The sequence below is a fragment of the Haematobia irritans genome, chromosome 2 (assembly GCF_050003625.1).
Source record: "Haematobia irritans isolate KBUSLIRL chromosome 2, ASM5000362v1, whole genome shotgun sequence".
Lineage (NCBI taxonomy): Eukaryota > Metazoa > Arthropoda > Insecta > Diptera > Muscidae > Haematobia > Haematobia irritans.
In genome coordinates, this window is record NC_134398.1 from 216,683,553 (window position 1) to 216,704,751 (window position 21,199).

Genomic DNA, 21,199 nt, shown 5'->3' on the forward strand with positions numbered 1-21,199 from the left:
CTTAGCAGCATTGTGTTAACCCTTTTATCGCATCACTCTCTCTCAATGTAAATGCAACGATGATTGCTTGTGGGTGGAAGGCTATGGCTATGTAGGTGTTTGTAACACCAGTTGACATATCTTTTGTGGCCCCAACAAAACTCAAGTAAAATACTTGACATGGCAATATCAGGAAAAGTTACGATAGATTTTTTTTTTTTAACTGGACAAACGGAAATATTCAACAACAAGTCGCGATAGAGAAAACAAAATAATAGAGATGAAAAATCTATTATACAACACAATAAAGTCAATGAAATTGAGGACGATGACAACGATGATGATGATGACAATGGTACGCAGAAAGAATTTCTAATGAAATGAAAATTAAAAATATTTTCCATCATCTTTAAATGACAAGGGTTTCGTGGGGGGTTCAAATTCATATTTTCACCCTTTTTACTTGCCTCCTCCCCAGCGCATGACCTAGTCATTACCTTTCGTATTGGTTGTTTCTTAATTAACCCCTTAAAATGTTTATGCTTTGGCCATTGGGGAATAATTAGAAAGTGCCAAATAATCAAAACATTTTCCAAAGACTTCATGGTATGGTTGTTATTAAATATCCTTGGGAGAGCAATAAACTCTTAGAAAATCTGCTGGTAAACAGATGTCCTGGAAGATGGCAAATAAATTGTTTGCCTTTAGGGGATTTCATTAGTAGATGGGATGATGGTTTATTTTTTAAAGATAAATGGATGGGGTGAAGCTTAATTGGTCTTAGTCGTAAATTGGTAGAGAAATTATACTACAATATTTTCGTTTACGTTCTACAATTTTATTTTCCTTTAATATGAAGTATTTTTCTCATAAGAAACTCCCAAAAATTTTAGTAGAAATTTCCATAAAAATAAAATATAGGAAATATAAACCTTAAATGCTATTAACTTAAGACATACATGGAAATGTGTTTTTTTAGAAAATTACCAAAGTAAAAAATTTGATTTTATAAATAGCTCGCTGAAATCATATTTCGTTTAAGTGAAAAAAACAAATCGAGACATTGCTTCATTTGCACGAAACTAGCCAGTTTCCGAATTGATATTTTCCGGTGAGAAGCCATTCCAAACTAAGCTGTGTGTGAACAAACAATTTTGATTGCATTCAATTGACCAAGTGACCACCAGAATGCCGCCGATAGTGTGGTTCCTCCCTTCATTTCTACCGCACAAATATAACCAAAAGGGAGGATTTTATTTTTATAGACAATTTTGTCAAAATTTTATTTGTTTACTAAATTTTGTTAAAATTTTATTTCTATAGAAAATTTATTTACATTTTATTTCTATAGAATATTTTGTCACAAATGTTGTTTCTATAGAAAATTTTGTAAAAATTTTATTCCATTGAAAATTTTATATATTTTGTTAAAATTTTATTTCTATAGTAAATTTTGTCAAAATTTTATTTCTATAGAACATTTTGTCAAATATCTTTTTCTATAGAAATTTTTGTCAAAATTTCATTTCTATAGAAAATTTTGTCAAAATTTCAATTCTAAAGAATATTTTGTCAAAATTTTATTTCTATAGAAAATTTTGTAAAAATTTTTTTCTATAGAAATTTTTGTCAAAATCTTTTTCTATAGAAAATTTTGTCAAAATTTTATTCCATAGAAAATTTTATATATTTTGTCAAAAAGTTATTTCTATAGAATATTTTGTCAAAATTTTATTTCTATAGAAAATTTTGCTAAATGTTATTTCTATAGTAAATTTTGTCAAAATTTTATTTCTTTAGAAAATTTTGTCAACATTTTATTTCTATAGTAAATTTTGTCAAAAATGTTATTTCTATAGAAAATTTTGTCAAAATTTTATTCCATACAAAATTTTATATATTTTGTCAAAATTCTATTTCTATAGAAAATTTTGTCAAAATCTTTTTCTATAGAAAATTTTGTCAAAAATTTTTTTCTATAGAAAATTTTGTCAAAATTTTATTTGTATGAAAATTTTGTCGAAATTTTATTTCTATGAAAATTTTATTTCTTTTGTGTCAAAATATTTTTTCTATAGAAATTTTTTCAACATTTTTTCTATAGAAAATTTTGTCAAGACTTTATTTCTATAGAAAATTTTGTCAAAATGTTATTTCTTTAGACAATTTTGTAAAAATTTTATTTCTATAGAAAATTTTGTCAAAATTTTATTTCTATAGAAAATCTTGTCAAAAATTTATTTCTATATAAAATTTTTTCAAAATTTTATTTCGATAGAAAATTTTGTCAATATTTTATTTCTATAGAAAATTTTGTCAAAATTTTATTTCTATAGAAAATTTTGTCAAAATTTCATTTCTAAAGTATATTTTGTCGAAATTTTATTTCTATAGAAAATTTTGTAAAATTTTTTTTTTTTGTAGAAAATGTTGTCAAAATTTTATTTCTATAGATATTGTTGTCAAAATTTTATTTCTATAAAAAATTTTGTCAAAATTTTAGTTTATAGAAAATTTTGTCAAAATTTTATTTCTATAGAAAATTTTGTCAAAATTTTATTTCTATAAAAAATTTGGCAAAATTTTAGTTTATAGAAAATTTTGTCAAAATTTGATTTCTATAGAAAATTATGTCAAAATTTTATTTCAATAGAAAATTTTGTCAAAATTTTTTTCTGTAGAAAATTTTGTCAAAATTTTTTTCTGTAGAAAATTTTGTCAAAATTTTATTTCTATAGATATTGTTGTCAAAATTTTATTTCTATAAAAAATTTTGTCAAAATTTTAGTTTATAGAAAATTTTGTCAAAATTTGATTTCTATAGAAATTTATGTCAAAATTTTATTTCAATAGAAAATTTTGTCAAAATTTTATTTCTATAAAAAATTTTGTCAAAATTTTAGTTTATAGAAAATTTTGTCAAAATTTGATTTCTATAGAAAATTATGTCAAAATTTTATTTCGATAGAAAATTTTGTCAAAATTTTATTTCTATAGAAAATTTTGTCAAAATTTTATTTCTATAGAAAATTTTGTCCAAATTTTATTTCTATGGAAAATTTTGTCAAGATTTTATTTCTATAGAAAATTTTGTCATAATTTTATTTCTATAGAAAATTTTGTCAAAAATTTATTTCTATAGAAAATTTTGTCAAAAATTTATTTCTATAGAAAATTTTGTCAAAATTTTATTTCTGTAGACAGTTTTGTCAAGATTTTATTTCTATAGAAAATTTTGTAAAGATTTTATATATTTTAATATCCCAAAATGTTATTTCTATTGGAATTTTATTTCTACAGAAAATTTTGTCAAGATTTTATTTCTATTGAAATTTTTTTAACAATTTTATTTATACGGAAAATTTTGTCAAAATTTGATTTCTATAAACTATTTTATTTAAAATTTTCTAAAATAAACCTATATTTTCTTTCATGTTGGGTTCACTTTTTTGTGGGTGCAAAAAATTATATTGTTTAAAGTTTATTACATTTTCTTTTAGTTTTTTTTTTTATTCAAGTAGAATATCATACAATTTAATCTATTTGATCCTTCTAGGTATCTCTTTGTAATAGTAATAAATCTTCGTTTCGAACAATTCCCTTGTGTACACTTATTTAATCCTTCAATTTGTGCAAATATTTAACAGTCTTCGTTTTATGCGATTGCTTTCAAAAACGTTGCTCTTCATGCAAATAGAAAAATTCATTGTAAAGACTGTGTTGTAAGAACTTGGAAACACACTCTCAAATGAAATTGTACGAACTCGGTAATTAATTAATTCATGGCTGACAGAACAATATTTACGTAAACAAGTTTTATGGCAGGACTTTTCTTGTTTTTTCTTCTTCATCTTTTATTTTCATTTTCTTACTATGGTTGCCTGCATCTTTACTGCCACTATGTTGTTGAGTCAAATTATTGTTGAATTTTTATATGGGTGGATGGATATATCCTCCATGGTTTGTTATGCTCCAGAGGGGAGGGAGAGAAGTTCTCACACAGGAAAGAAAAACAAATAAGAGCTATAAAAAACACAACAACAAGAAAACCCTTTCACTTACTGTAAAGCAATAAAAATTAAGAAAAACAACAAGTTGAAATGGTAATACAACTACATTAGTGAGGTGAAGAGATAGACTGAGAGAGAGAGAGCGATAATGGGATGTGTGAGTGCATACGACAAAGAAATAAATGTGTTTTAAACGACAACTGTTGTTTTTTGCATAACACAATGTAGCACCTACATAAACACTCACTCTCACTAATGGACCATCAAACACACACCATGCACTCTTTCTCTCTTGGCATATGGATATGCGTTGCAACAAATAAATAACATATCACAACCAGCAGCCCCCCAATAGTAGATAGTCAGTCAACACAACGGCAAGCAAACGGAAATACCCCCTACAAACATGAACTGCGAACCACTATCGTTCTCACCCTCTTGAAATGAGTGAGTTTCATTTTAAGTTGTTCACAAGTTCCAAACAGCATGTTGCTTTGCCACATTGGCTATATGATAAGGCCACCTTAAACCGCCCCGCCCCTCCCCACCCACCACGGATGGTACAACCACAAATTGCACATGGTGGTGCATGAAATGCATGCTACTGTTACTCCAAATTTAGTTCAACGCTTAATGGTGTGCCTGGTGACAAGAGCTGGTATCCCCAACGACAAACTATTGCTGTGACCACCTTTGCCACCAACCGGGCTCCAAACGATGTGGCATTATTTGCAGATTCCAAATTGTTCATAATCCTTGTGCCACAATAGTTCGTGATCAAACAGTGAACCACATTTAAAAATCATCTACTGGGCTGTTAGAAAAGAGCACAATCGAAGCAGGAATATTGTGGTAACAATTTGAAATAGTTTTTTTTTTATTCAGGACTTAGGAATTTTTCAACTTCAGAAAAGAAAAACGAAAAAGGCAAACTCATTTTTAGGAGTTGAATCAGCGGCCGTGGCACAGCCACATATGGGCAATAGGATTAAAAACTCCCCTTTCTTACGAGGTATTTCCTTTTAGAGAAAATACTTCCGAATTTATGATAATTGTCTATAAACATTTTTATTTGTTTTTAAAGTCTGAAATTTGGTTCCTAAGTTCGAGCTTACAAAAGGCGACTCCTTTATTTCACTGTACTCGCTTAAATACTTATATTTTTTTCAACATAATTAGGATCATCTGTAGAATAAGAAGACAATAATTTTGAGCGTACGGTGAGGAAGAATTTCTTCCTCTCCGTACGCGCAACTAGCTTCGTTGTATACAACTAAAATGGTATAAATTGAAATTTCACTAAGTGCTATAACAATAGCTCTTAGGAAAAAGGGGCGGGTGCCTGCAGCAAAATCGTTTTGGCGGAGTGTTAGATGTCATGCAAATGAACCAAATTGCATAGCATAAAAAATTTTGTATTAGAAGGGTCCTTACTCCAAATCCAGTAGAATAAATACTAGCGTACTTCTAGATGAAAAATGCTGCATGCAACATAAGGAGCCACTAGTGCTACGACCCTTACTGACACACATGCACATAATCTCGATTTACGAACACATTCATACTCACACATTCACACAATAGCACATAGCCATCATGGGTATCCATGTGCAAGAATCAAAAGCCAAATATGCAAAATGCTTAGTGATAAATGGATTTAAAACATGATAAATGCATTTAATGGCAATATACTCGAGCTACAGACATTCAAATACACTCGCACTAAGCTACTGCATCAGTGATCCGGGGTCCTCCTCTTTGGTCATAGTTGTTTGGAGATTTATGTTAGGTAACCTTCATTGGGAAGGGAAATCTCAACTGCTCTCAGGATAAAACGAGGAAGTGCATTTTAGAGTATTGTCAATTCGTAGGGGACGAAATTTATTTTTCTAACTAAAGTCCAGAATTTGTGTAACTGAAATTCATATTGACCATGGCTTTAACCAATTGTCGTCTAAACTGTACGATGATGGAGTGAAAATTGTTTTCAGCAACGGATATTGGGTTGGAGTGCTCTCATTTTCGGTTGGGAAACATACTGCACACAATTAAGGGGATTTAATGACACAAAGGATGGTTGTGGAAAATTTTTCCAAGCATGGTTTGGTAAGATCGACTCCAAACAACTCAACAGAAATAGAAACCAGACTAACCGCTATAAGATACAGTCTAAGAAAAAACTTTATATACATATGAGGCACTTAATGCCAAAAACAAGAATAAAAAAATATGCCAATTTTTAAGGAATGAATAAACTATTTTATTCGAAAAATAAATTTATAATTCATTAATGAAAAAATTATTTCATGAGAAAAAATCTACATGCAGCTAAAAAACATAAACATTATTTCGAAACCGTATTTAAATAACATACTAAAAAAAGAGTTTTAATATTTTGTCGGTCCACTTTGAGCATCAATAACAGCCTGTAAACGGCGAGGCCTTGATGCGACTAAATTCTCCGTAATATCGGGGGATATAGCGGCCCAAACACGAAGGGCGGTTTTTAATGTTTCCCTGCTGCTGATATTATATTTTAGCACAGATTTTTCAATTTTTCAACAGATGAACTCAAATTATGTTCTAGTATATTTTTATACTGGTAACGATCAATGTTAGCCTCGACAAAACTAAAAACTAAGCGGCCCCCAAACCATAACGTTGCCCCTACCATGTTTCACTGTTGGTGCAATGTTTTTCGTTTCAAGGGCAGTGTTTGCTGTTCTCCAAACTTTGGGCCGGCCATCTCTTCCGAAAATGTTAAACTTACTTTCATCGGTGAAAAGAACAAATTTTCAAAAATCCATTCCTTGATTTAGATGTGCTTTGGCAAAATGAAGGCGAAGTGTATATGACCCACAAAGGGAATGGAATCATGGATATAGATGCACCATTAAAAAAAAGTTGTTGAAGAAATTTTTGTGGTTAGTATAAAAACTGTTATTATATTCGAAAGAAATATTTTATATTGAATTTAATTTTATTTCTGTAGAAAATTTAGTCAAAATTTTATTTCTATACAAAATTTTCTAAAAATTTTATTTCTATACAAAATTTTATTTCTATAGAAAATTTTGTCAAAGTTTTATTTCTATAGAAAATTTTGTCAAAATTTTATTTCTATAGAAAATTTTGTCAAAATTTTATTTCTATAGAAATTTTTGTCAAAATTTTTTTTCTATACAATCTATATATATAAAATTCAATCTATGTTTGTTTATTTGTTTGTTTGTATGTTCCGAGTTGGCTCCGAAACGGCTGAACCGATTTACTTGAAACTTTCAGAGATCGCCCCCTACGATCATGTGGTGAAAATAGGGTACCTCATTTTTTGACACCTGGTCGCAGAGGGGGACCACCCCTTCGTCGGACTTTTTGGACCAAAGTTGACCGATTTGCTTGAAATTTTCATTGAAGGTTGGGGTTGGCATCTAAACAAAGATCCGCTACTTTTTATTTCGATATTTGGTGGCGGAGGAGGGCCTCCCCTTTGTTCGACTTTTTTTTTTAAAGTACAGTGAAAAAACTAAAATTCTTTAAATTATCTGAGATTTACAGAGAACATGTGGTGAGGTTATGGAATTAATATGGGGTACCCGATGATTTCATATGTGGATGGGGAGGGGGACCTCCCCTTTGCCCTACTTTTTGGGGTTGGCATCTAGACAAAATTGAGCTACATTATTTTTCGATATTTGTTCGGGGAGGGGGAAAGAGTAATTCTTTGTGTGTTATTATAATATCGTGCTTAATTTTCATATATGTTGAGGAGAAGAATACCTTTCCTTGACAAACCACACTTAAAATTCCCAAGAAATATAGAAGAAGGTACACCCTCTACCGCCGTATTTGTACCTATAAACGAAAAATCAAGTAGTCCGATTTGTTTAAAAGAATTCAATTCTTTTCGAATTTGTTTTCAGCACGAAGGATATAGTTGACTAAGTCAACGCAAAATATTCCTCCAAATATGTTCCGGAAGGCGCAGCGAAGCGGGCCGGGTTACGCTAGTATTTTCTAAAAATTTTATTTCTATACAAAATTTTCTAAAAATGTTATTTCTATAGAAAATTTTGTCAAAGTTTTATTTCTATAGAAAATTTTGTCAAAATTCTATTTCTATAGAAAATTTTGTCAAAATTCTATTTCTATAGAAAAATTTGTCAAAATTCTATTTCTATAGAAAATTTTGTCAAAATTATATTTCTGTAGAAAATTTTGTCAACATTTTATTTCTATAGAAAATTTTGTCAAAATTTTATTTCTATAGAAAATTTTGTCAAAATTTTATTTCTATAGAAAATTTTGTCAAAATTTTATTTCTATAGAAAATTTTCTAAAAATTTTATTTTATACAAAATTTTCAAAAAATTTTATTTTATACAAAATTTTCAAAAAAAAAATTTATTTCTATAGAAAATTTTCTAAAAATTTTATTTTATACAACATTTTCAAAAAATTTTATTTTATACAAAATTTTGAAAAAATTTTATTTCTATAGAAAATTTTCTCAAAATCTTATTTCACTAGAAATTATGTCAAAATTTTGCCAAAATTTTATTTCCATAGAAAATTTTGTCAAAATCTTATTTCTATAGAAAATTTTGTCAAAATCTTATTTCTATAGAAAATTTTGTCAAAATTGTATTTCTATTCAAAATTTTCTCAAAATCGTATTTCCATAGAAAATTTTGTCAAAATTTTATTTCTATAGAAAATTTTGTCAAAATGTTCTATAGAAATTTTGTCAAAATTTTATTTCTATAAACAATTTTGTCAAAATTTTATTTCTGTAGAAAATTTGGCAAAATTTGTAGTTCTACAGAAAATTTTGTCAAAATCTTATTTCTATAGAAAATTTTGTCAAAATTTTATTTCTTTAGAAATTTTTTTCAAAATTTTATTTCTATAGAAAATTTTGTTAAAAATTTTATTTTTTCTATAAAAATTTTCTCAATATCGTATTTCTATAGAAATTTTGTCAAAATTTTATTTCTATAGAAAATTTGGCAAAATGCTTTTTCTATAGAAAATTTTCCAAAATTTTATTCCTATAGAAAATTTGCCAAAATTTTATTTCTATAAAAAAATTTGTCAAAATTTAATTTCTATAGAAAATTTTGTCAAAATTTTATTTCTATACAAAATTTTGTCAAAATTTTATTTCTATACAACATTTTCTAAAAAATTTATTTATTGAAGCGAAACTTTTTGCATAATATACCAAAACATCAAGAATTCTACCAGTCTACCCCAAGTAGTACAAAATCTACCATTTTTGGTAGAATTCTACCGATTGTGACAACCGTGATCGCCATTCCTACTACATAGATGATAGATAAGTTCTATTACGATGATAGATAAGTTCTATATTCAGAGTAATACAAAAACACGTCTCTTCAAGTAGATATTTGAATTACGAAGATAGATGTTTGAATTTGTATTACGTATGTCATGCTAAAAGGACTAGGTTAGGAATAGGGGCATCCCCTTATCTTAGGCTATCTTAGATTATTCAGTCCATTGAGATATGTATCACACTTGGTGAAATTCGCTCTTATCAATGAGTTCTGCCCGATTCTACGTTTAGCACAATGTCAAGCGACCTCCTTTTTATAGCCGAAGCCGAAAAGCGTTTCACAATGTGAGGAAACCACTTAGAGAAGCGCTGAAACATTAGAAAAGCATTACCAATACAGACAAGAACTCAATAGATGGGGTTAAATAGGTAGTCCAGTGAATGACATGGAATTTCTTTACATGGTGACTTGTTGTAGCATAATATCCGAAGTAAGTAAATTCAATTACCCAAATAACCAAAACCATCACTGTTCAAGTCAACTATTATATGTCGAATGTATATTTTTGTCACTTGTTTCTGCCGACTTCAGGAACATCATAGAAACGCGACCCAGATGGACCCAGAAGCGCAATACCTTATGTTACACCAGATATCTTACTTAACGGATCCCTGCCTTATCGACGGTAAATAGTAAAAAAGAAGACTCTATATTTAATAGGTAGTTTTAGTTAATGTGATATAAAAATGGGCTGATTAGTCTCAGAAAGCCTGAAAAAATCGGGCTGCAACCTTAACCTAACCAAACCTAAGGTTCATGAAATTGGCAACTCTGTGGATGAAGTCGAATTTCTTTGAGCCTCCATATTAGTAATTCGTAAGGTTGGTGGTAGGTACCTACCAAGATGTTTTAGCTTAGAGCATAGTTGATGAATACGTACCTGCGAAAGTTTTAGACTTCTCCTCAAATAGTAAAATTTGTGTTAAATTGTAAAAATTTTACTTCCTACTTTAAAGAACCTTCTTTAAGGAAAGTGAAAGAGGTCACAGGTGAGGGTTATTATGTTTGCTACAAAGATCTGTTAAATGTTCCTTAAAATTTAATATCTGATTAAATTCTTTGAGCTTATGTGTTACCCAATTCTCATGTTACCCATTAGCATTAAAATGTGACTGAAGGTATTATTTTATTTAATATTCATCACAATTCTTGAGTGGCCGCCCTATCGATTTCAATGTGTTATGGCTAAATACCTGTAAAAAATTTCAATTACAACGAAATAGTTCGTTCTCCCGTTTTCAAATATTGTTTCGTTTTGTTTTTTTTTTGCAATTATCTGCACAATTTGTTTTATTAAAATTCAACACTGATTGAACATTGCTATAACACTTATGGACATTTTCCCCCTTGGAATAAACACTCAAGCTTCAATTTTTTGGAAAATCAATCAGTGGCATTCAATTATTTTTTAGCAGTGCTAAAAGTCACATCAAAAGTCAATAAATTTGAATGGTTATTCGTTTCGTTGCTTTTTTTTCTGGCATCATCAAAACCCATTCAATATCATCCGTGCACAGTTTTTAATAAGTTTTCAAAATAGAAGCAAAAAAAAAAAACACGCTGAACTACGTTAATATTCACAGCATGGGTTAGACGTTTGCCAACATATTTGCTTGGAGAGCAGGCAATTGTGATTGGGACTGGTATTAAATGCGAGTTAAAAAATTGAATAAAAACTATGAAAGTAAAAAAAATTATGATCTATATTTCATAGTTCATGAGCAATACGTGTCCGTGTATACTCTTGAGATATGAAAGGATCTTGTATAACAACCACATCTGAAATGGTGTACTAACGACAATAAGAAAATAGATGAGAACAAATTGACTTGGATGACAACATCAATATGTCAAAATATATAGTCAAGCATTTAAAGTCAATGGTTTGGGGTCTAACAAAAGCACAAACAATAAGAATAAGAAGGATGAAGAAATGAAATTTTACGAGAAGAATAAAAACAAAATGCTTCGCTTTAAAGTAGGGTTTCCAATTTTTTTCTACATTTTCTATTGAAACTCGTTCAGTTGAGCATTTAATTTAGTTTAATTTAATTTTATTTTAATTAATTTAATTTAATGTAATTTTATTATACCCTCCGCCACACTGTGGAACAGGGTATTATAAGTTAGTGCATATGTTTGTAACACCCAGAAGGAGACGAGATAGACACATGGTGTCTTTGGCAATAATGCTCAGGGTGGGTCCCTGAGTCGATATAACCATGTCCGTCTGTCCGTCCGTCCGTCTGTCTGTGAACACATTTTTGTGATCAAAGTCTAGGTCGCAATTTAAGTCCAATCGCCTTCAAATTTGGCACATGTTCCTAATTTGGGTCAGAATAGAACCCTATTGATTTTGGAAGAAATTGGTTCAGATTTAGATATAGCTCCCATATATATCTTTCGCCCTATATGCACTAATATGGACCCAGCAGCCAGAGTTTTATACCGATTTGCTTGAAATTTTGTACAAACATAACACTTAGTCGTAGAGTCAAGTGTGCAAAATTTAATTGAAATCGGTTCAAATTTAGATATAGCTCCCATATATATCTTTCGCCCGATATGGACTTATATGGCCCGAGAAGATTTTTGGCCGAATTTGGTTGAAATTTTGCACTAGGAGTACAATTAGTAGTATAGTCAAGTGTGCAAAATTTGATTAAAATCGGTTCAGATTTAGATATAGCTCCCATATATATCTTTCGCCCGATATGGACTAATATGGTCCTAAAAGCCAGAGTTTTGGCCCAGCATGGTTGAAATTTTGCACAGGGAGTAGATTTAGCATTGTAGCTATGTGTGCCAAATTTGGTTGAAATCGATTCAGATTTAGATATATATCTTTCGCCCGATATGCACTTATATGGACCCAGAAGCCAGAGTTTTATCCCGATTAGCTTGAAATTTTGCACAAGGAGTACAATTGGTTGAATAGTCATGTGTGCCAAATTTGATTGAAATCGGTTCAGATTTAGATATAGCTCCCATATATAGCTTTCGCCCGATTTACACTCATATGACCACAGAGGCTAATTTTTTGCTCCGATTTAGTTGAAATTTTGCACAGGGAGTAGAATTAGCATTGTTGCTATGCGTGCCAAATTTGGTTGAAATCGGTTCAGATTTAGATATAGCTCCCATATATATGTTTTTCTGATTTCAACAAAAATGTTCAAAATACCAACATTTTCCTTGTAAAATCGCCACTGCTTAACATAGTCGAAAAGTTGTAAAAATTACTCTAATTTTCCTAAACTTCTAATACATATATATCGAGCGATAAATAAACTTTTGCGAAGTTTCCTTAAAATTGCTTCAGATTTAAATATTTCCCATATTTTTGTACTAACATTGTGTTCCACCCTAGTGCATTAGCCGACTTAAATTTTGAGTCTATAGATTTTGTAGAAGACTATCAAATTCTTTCCAGATCGAGTAATATTTAAATGTATGTTTTTGGGACAAACCTTTATATATCGCCCCTAACACATTTGACGGATGTGATATGGTATCGAAAATTTGGATATACAAAGTGGTGCAGGGTATAATATAGTCGGCTCCGCCCGACTTTAGACCTTCCTTACTTGTTTTATTTTTATTTATTTTATTTTAATTTATTTATTAGATCAATAGTTCATTAACTTTGATCAACTTCGAGTCTCAATAAATCGAGAAGGGAATCCCTACCCTATAAGTCATTTCTCATAGTTATTTTATCCTCACCAACGTTTTTATGGGTTCCATCCATTGTACGATAACAAACCCAAAAAAAAACGAATCCTCCTTATAGCTTGGCATGAAAAATGTCATCAATGACAGATTTAACAAAAGAAGAATTTTAACAATTTGATATTGGTTTAAACTCTGATAAAGAATATCAATGCCATGAAATAGAATACTTGACGGCTACTTAAGTCATGGGCATCTTCCGACTTTCATATCAAGCTTAAATGGCAAACCGATACGCATTAAAAGCCCTAGGATGAAAAAAGAAGTGAATGGTCAGAGGCCATTTAGAAAAGTTGACAGATGTTATTGTGGCAGCGGGTTTTTTTTGTGCTATGTCAAACCGAAAAAAACTGGCTACAATTACAAAAAAACCCAAACTTGACATCAGAAAAATGTCAATTGAAGATATTTTAATGCTTCAGTGCACATAGTTCAAGGGAATCATGAGTTTTTTTACGGTAATGGGGGAATAAACAAAAATTTAAGGAATAACAGATTTTAATGAATTTCGAAATTGAAAATATTTGGAAATTAAAATGTTATGCTTCATTATTAGCGATGTTGTATTGAAAAAAAACAGATTTGTTGTGTGGAAAATTTTCCGAGAATTCAATTTAGGTTATGAATGAATAGCGCTTATAGCTATTCACCATATGTGGCTACACATAAAAATTTACAATTTGTAATTTACAGGTCCCTGAAAATACTTTTCTTTTTATTGGGGTATGTCCGGTATATATGCATGCAGAAAGAGAAATTGTTTTGGAAATATTCCACTAATACTAAACGATTTTTACGACATACGAGTACTAAACGGTAACCATTTAAGCCTCTCCTAAATTATTTAACATATAGCCCAAGATACAGGAAACTTATCATGAATTAATTTGACGGAAAGGCATACGCAGAAGCCAACCATTTTTTTAAATTTATTTCTATAGAAAATTTTATCAAAATTTTATTTCTGTAAAAAATTTTATCAAAATGTTATTTCTATAGAAAATTTTGTCAAAATTTGATTTCCATAGAAAATTTTATCAAAATTTTATCAAAATTTTATTTCTATAGAAAATTTTGTCAAAATTTTATTTCTATAAAAAATGTTGTTATAATTTTATTTCTATAGAAGATTTTGTGAAAATTGTATTTCTATAGAAAATTTTGCCAAATTTTTATTTCTATAAAAAATTTTGTCATAATTTTATTTCTTGTTGTTTTTTTATTTCAGCTTAAAACCATACATTGACTAAACTACAAGAGTAGCTTAACCAACAGAGGAAAAGAATGTTTGTCAAATTTATTTGGGCAAAGCCCTATAGACTGCAAGATGGTTGGATGGACGCACGTTTCGGAATTACCACATTCCTCATCAGCATCCTCTACTTGCAGCAAAACTATCAACCAATTATCAGAATAAATTCAGGCAGTTTATTAAACCCAACAAAAACCACACTTGAACCCTCCGAAAAAAGGTTTTACATTGATAGCCGGCTTATGCCAAATAAATTCGAAACAAACATATCTCTTTTCCTATGCCACTGTCAAATCATCGATTTGAATTCACATGGCTGGGTTTATTTTGAGCGTGCCTCCTCTTCTTTTTCCATTTGTTTTGTTTTGTTATTGTTGGTTTTGTTCTTTAAGCATTGTTGTTGTTTTTTTATTTCAGCTTAAAACCATACATTGACTAAACTACAAGAGTAGCTTAACCAACAGAGGAAAAGAATGTTTGTCAAATTTATTTGGGCAAAGCCCTATAGACTGCAAGATGGTTGGATGGACGCACGTTTCGGAATTACCACATTCCTCATCAGCATCCTCTACTTGCAGCAAAACTATCAACCAATTATCAGAATAAATTCAGGCAGTTTATTAAACCCAACAAAAACCACACTTGAACCCTCCGAAAAAAGGTTTTACATTGATAGCCGGCTTATGCCAAATAAATTCGAAACAATTTTATTTCTATAGAAAATTTTGTCAACATTTTATTTTCTTTCTATAGAAAATTTTGCCAAAATTTTATTTCAATAGAAAATTTTGTCAATGTTTTATTTATATAGAAACATTTTTCAAGCTGTATTACTATAGAAATTATTGTCAAAATTTGATTTCTATAGAAAAATTTGTCCAAATTTTATTTCTATAGAAAATTTTGTCACAATTTTATTTCTATAGTAAATTTTGTCAATATTTGATTTCAATAGAAAATGTTGTCCAAATTTTATTTCTTTAGAAAATTTTAACAACATTTTATTTTCATAGAAAATTTTGTCAAAATTTTATTTCTATAGAAAATTTTGTCAAAATTTGATTTCTATAGAAAACTTTGTCCAAATTTTATTTCTATAGAAAATTTTGTCAAAGTTTTGTTTCTATAGAAAATTTTGTCAAAATTTTATTTCTATAGAAAATTTTGTCACAATTTTATTTCTATAGAAAATTTTGTCAAAATTTGATTTCTATAGAAAATGTTGTCCAAATTTTATTCAAATTTTATTTCTATAGAAAAAATTTTTTTAAAACTTTATTTCTATAGTAAATTTTGTCAATTTTTTATTTTGATACAAACGTTTGTCAAAATTGTATTTCTATAGAAAATTTTGTCAAAATTTTATTTCTATAGAAATTTTGTCAAAATTTTATTTCTATAGAAAATTTTGTCAACATTTTAAATGTTATTTTTATAGAAAATTTTGTCAACATTTTATTTCTATAGAATATTTTTTCAAAATTGTATTAATATAGAAATTATTGTAAAAATCTTATTTTTATAGAAAATGTTTAAAAAAATTTATTTCTATAGAAAATTCTGTCAAAATTTCATTTCTACAGATTTTTTCTCAAAATTTTATTTCTATAGAAATTTTTTTCAAAATTGTATTAGTATAGAAATTATTGTAAAAATCTTATTTTTATAGAAAATTTTGCCAAAATTTTATTTCTATTTTTTTATTTCTAAATTTTGCCAACATTTTCTTTTCATAGAAAACGTTGCCAATTTTCTTTTTATAGAAAATTTTGTCAATGTTTTATTTATATACAAAATTTTGTATATACTATACAAAATTTGATTTCTATAGAAAATTTTGCCAAAAAATTATTTGTATAGAAAATTTTGTCAAAATTTTATTTCAATAGAAAATTTTGTCAAAATTTTATTTCTATGGAAAATTTTGTCAAAATTTTATATCTATAGAAAATTTTGTCAAAATTTTATTTCTATAGATAATTTTTTCAACATTTCATTTTTATAGAAGATTTTGTCAAAATTTTATTTCCATAGAAAATTCTATTAAAATTGTATTTCTATAGAAAATGTTGTCAAAGATTTATTTCTATAGAAAATTTTGTCAAAATTGTATTTCTATTGAAAATGTTTTCAAAATTTTATTTCTATATAATATTTTATCAAAATTTGATTTCAATAGAAAATATTGTCCAAATTTTATTTCTTTAGAAAATTATGTCAAAATTTTATTTCTATATAAAATTTTGTAAAAATTTTATTTCTGTAGAAAAGTTTGTCGCACTTTTATTTCTATAGAAAAGTTTGTCGCGCTTTTATTTCTATAGACAATTTTGTCAAAATTTAATTTCTATAGAAAATTTTGTCATTTCCGTAGAAAATTTTGTCAAAATATTATTTCTATAAAAAATTTTGTCAAAATTTGAATTTCTAAAGAAATTTTTTTCAAAATTTTATTTCTATAGAAAATTTTGTCAAAATTTTATTTCTATAGAAAATTTTGCCAAAATTTGATTTCCATAGACAATTTTATCAAAATTTTATTTCTGTAATAAATTTTATCAAAATTTTATTTTTATAGAAAATTTTGTCAAAGTTTTATTTCTATAGAAAATTTTGTCAAAATTTAATTTCTATAGAAAATTGTGTTAAAATTTAATTTCTATAGAAAATTGTGTTAAAATTTATTTCAATAGAAAATTTTGTCAAAATTTTATTTCTATAGAAAATTTTGTCAAAATTTTATTTCTATAGAAAATTTTGTCAAAATTTTATTTCTATAGAAAATTTTGTCAAAATTTTATTTCTGTAGAAAATCTTGTCAAAGTTTTATTTCTATAGAAAATTGTGTTAAAATTTATTTCAATAGAAAATTTTGTGAAAATTTTATTTCAATAGAAAATTTTGTCAAAATTTTATTTCTATAGAAATTTTTTTCAAAATTTTATTTCTATGGAAAATTTTGTCAAAATTGTATTTCTATGTAATATTTGTCAAAATTTTATTTCTATATAAAATTTTGTCAACATTTTAATTTCTATAGAATATTTGTCAAAATTGTATTTTTATATAAAATTTTGTCAACATTTTAATTTCTATAGACAATTTTGTTAAAATTCTATAGAAAATTATGTTAAAATTTTATTTTTGTAAAAATTTTGTCAAAATTTTATTTCTATAGAATATTATGTTAAAATTGTATTTCTATAGAACATTTTGTCAAAATTTTGCTTTAATAGAAAATTTTGTCAAAATTTTTCTTTAATAGAAAATTTTGTCAAAATTCTATTTCTATAGAATATTTTATTTCTATAGAAAACTTTGCCAAAATTTTATTTCTATAGAAAATTTTGTCAAAATTTTATTTCTACATTCTGTCAAAATTTTATTTCTACATTATGTCAAAATTTTATTTCTACAATTTTTTTTTTGTTTTTTATTTCTACAGATTTTTTTTGGTCAAAATTTTATTTCTATAGAAAATTTTTCAAAATTTTATTTCTGTAGCAAATTTTGTCAAAATTTTAATTTCTATAGAAAATGTTGTCAAAATTGTATTTCTATAGAAATTGCTATATTTGCAAAATCGACAAAAAATTCAATAATTCTACCGTCCTATCAGACTGTAAAAAATCCACCATTTTTGGTAGAACTCTAACAACCTTGGCAATCTTGCCCACAAAATCATCACACGGCGAACGATTTAGCTCTGCGGTATTTTGGCATACTTCCGGCGTAGCGCCATCTTGATATGATCGGATAACAGGTGTAAAAGTCTAACGGATTGAAATTCAGAGATTTTGGTGGTCTTTGTGAGGAAGAAATGAAGCGAGGAACCTCTTTTTTAAGCCATTCTTGGTTGACGCGCTCTGAGTGCGATGGTGCTGACTGCTGTTGTAATATCCATTGTCTGACTTGGGCGTCAAAACTATTTTTAGGGCATTTTCTCGATAATATTCGCATTTATTTTGACCCCAGGGTAAATTGGCCAAGTTAAATCGGCTATATAAATTTTCGGTATGTCTTTTTTCTGAGGGTAAAATGTAAAAATAAAACAGCATTTTAATATTAATTATTTTTATTTTTAACATTTATTTCATATTTACTTATATTATTATTTTTTTTTTTTTCATAACATAACCATTAACCCCTTATGTCCTGTGTATCGCATGCTCCCTTTTTGGCAACAAAAATTCTTCGCCCCAATTTAGCATATTCACGTTCGGTACACTCAAATTCACAACGGTTAACATAGGTAATACCATTTGTACCACAAACTGGATCCCAATGGCGTAAATTACAGGGACAATAAATGCCCAGGACAGCATTCTGGTATGAACACAGAGCTAGCGTAACAAATATTGCGAATTTTAGAAATTTCATGATCGAAAAGATTCGTCTGTTTCGTGAACTGTTCAAAGAGATTACCTAATTGTGACTAAATGCAATGCAACTAAAAAATTGATCTCTTAATCGTTACTCTGTCTCTCTCGAATAGTGAGATTCATTTATGTGGGTGTGTGTATGCCTGTGTGTTTTCATTACAAAAACAAAAGAAATCATTAGCAGTTAGTAGTATACACATATGGGTATATACGAGTATGTGCCATAAATGAACAATATTTAGAGAGGTTCGAGTCAACTAAGAGAGCATCATTTAAATAATGAAATTCATCCAAACTGGGCTTAAAGAGCACATTTAATAGTTATTTAAAAAAAATCTTTATAAGATAAAAGCTTTGTGCGAATACTTGTATATTTCTTAGTTTTTGTTCGATATGCAAATTAATGACCCCATCTTGTGTTCATTTCGACTGTATCTAATTATTTTTCTTTATCAAATTTAAGCTTTATTGTGTTTAGAAATGCAAAATTCGCACTTTGGATTAAGAGTAGCTACTACGAACTTATATTATTATTTACGTTATTGTTTTTTAAACAATTCAAACAGTTTTTATTTGGCGCATTGTGCAAAAAAAATAGGAAACAATGGCACTAAAGTGAAAGTGTTTCGAGAAACAAATCGTTATCGTTTTATTTGCTACTTGCAAAATACATATTTCGAGTAAGAATTTATTTTTTTTTTGTTGTATAATATATAGAGCACTGGATATGTTTATTATGGAAAATTACAAAAGTTTGAAGCTATTATAGAATTTAAAATGACCAAGCAGAGAAAATATTCAGTCACAAAATTAATTCTTCTCATTATTTTTTAATGGAACTTTTTTCTATTAAAGAAGTTATAGTATTAATCACCGATGTCAATTTAAAAATTATTTAATCCATTTAAAATATTACAAAAATTGATAAAAAAAAGTATTGTGTTCTTTTTTAAAAAAATTGAGTCAATTAAATTTTTAATCAAATATATTTTTTAATTTTGTGTTTAATTTTAAAACTTATTTTTTTAATTAAAAAAAAATTTAATTTTAGTTTATTTTTTTAATTTTAAAAAAGTCTAAAATTTTTATGAGAACATATTTGCCAATTTTTTTTTTATAGATATTTATAATTCGGGATCCGTTGATGCAGAAAATTGGAAAAGCACAATATCGTTCAATATGATCGGTTATAAAATTTCTACATTTTCCTTCTAGGTAGTTAATGCAGTGTTCTCAAGTTTTTTTTTGTTTTGTTTTTTTTTTTTTGTGAAAACGATCCTACTTTTTTGCATAAAATTAAAAAAAAAAATAGGAAAGAAACCAATAAATTCGGGCGGTGCCGACTATAGTATACCCTGCACCATTTGTAGACAAAATTTTTTGATACCATCTGAAGTCGTTCGAATTTCTTGGTAGCTATATATAAAGGTTTATATTCTCGTATCGACATATGTTTAAATCTTAACAGATTAAGACGAAAAAAAATCACAGTTCTACAAAATCTCTAGATTTAAATCGGATAATGTCCGGACTTCAAAACTTCTCACTAAAGAGAACTATTTTGCCAAATTTTAAGTTGGAGTGTTTGGAACATAACTAGGGGCAAACGAAAATTTTTCGATTTGCGATTCCGAGTATCGGAAAATGGGGAATACCCTCAAATACATTCCTGAGCCAAATTTGTCGATTTGACTATAACTGCGACATAGACTTTGATTACAAAACTGTGTTTACAGACAGACAGACATGGCTAGATCGAGTCAAGGGCCGGACCTGAGCAATATATGGTACAATACGGTATCAACACAAAAAAAATTTTTGATTCAATCACGAAATTAATTGATTGAATTGAATTGTTTAATTGAAATGTCTTTAATCACGAAAATGATAGTATCAATCACAGTTTGAATTGGGCATAAAAAAATACTTGATTAAAAAATTAATTGATTTCATTAGCAAATTTCAAATGATTTTTTAATTTATTCAATTAAAAATTTAATTGATGTTGATTGCAAATCACAATTAATTTTAATTAAAAAAGGTAACTATTTTCAATTTTAGTTTGATTTACAATTGATTGTTTAATATAAATTTTTAATTAAAAATTTATCATTTTTGTTAACTGACTTAGTTTTCCGAATTCGATTAAAAAGTTTATTGTATCAATTAATTTTTTAATTAAAAATTTTCAATCATTGACTCAATTAACTTAATATTTCTATCTTGATTAAAAAGTTAATTGTATCAATTAATTGATTAATTCAAAATATTTTCAACTTCAAGTAACTTTTTAATTGGAAATATTTTGGTGATATTTTTTTCTGTGAATCTTTTGGCTTGAGAACACCTTCAAGTAAATATGAGAACTAATTTTTTCAAAAGTCCAGCACATGAGGTATTCTTCCCCAATGTAGATATCCAATATTTCAGCACATTGTTTATTTAAATTGAATATTTAATGGATTTTTATTTAATTTTTTTGTT

General features: G+C 27.7%; 2 protein-coding genes across 3 annotated transcripts in view; one reads left to right on the plus strand and one right to left on the minus strand.

Moving 5' to 3' along the window:
* Positions 1-21,199, plus strand: part of IA-2 (tyrosine phosphatase IA-2) — a 317,964-nt gene that overhangs the window by 246,136 nt on the left and 50,629 nt on the right. The window lies entirely within an intron of this gene.
* LOC142225218 (serine protease inhibitor Kazal-type 1-like) lies at positions 18,391-18,763 on the minus strand. The gene has a single exon (XM_075294994.1). It carries the CDS (start codon positions 18,711-18,713, stop codon positions 18,474-18,476), a length of 240 nt encoding a protein of 79 aa, XP_075151109.1. The 5' UTR covers positions 18,714-18,763; the 3' UTR covers positions 18,391-18,473.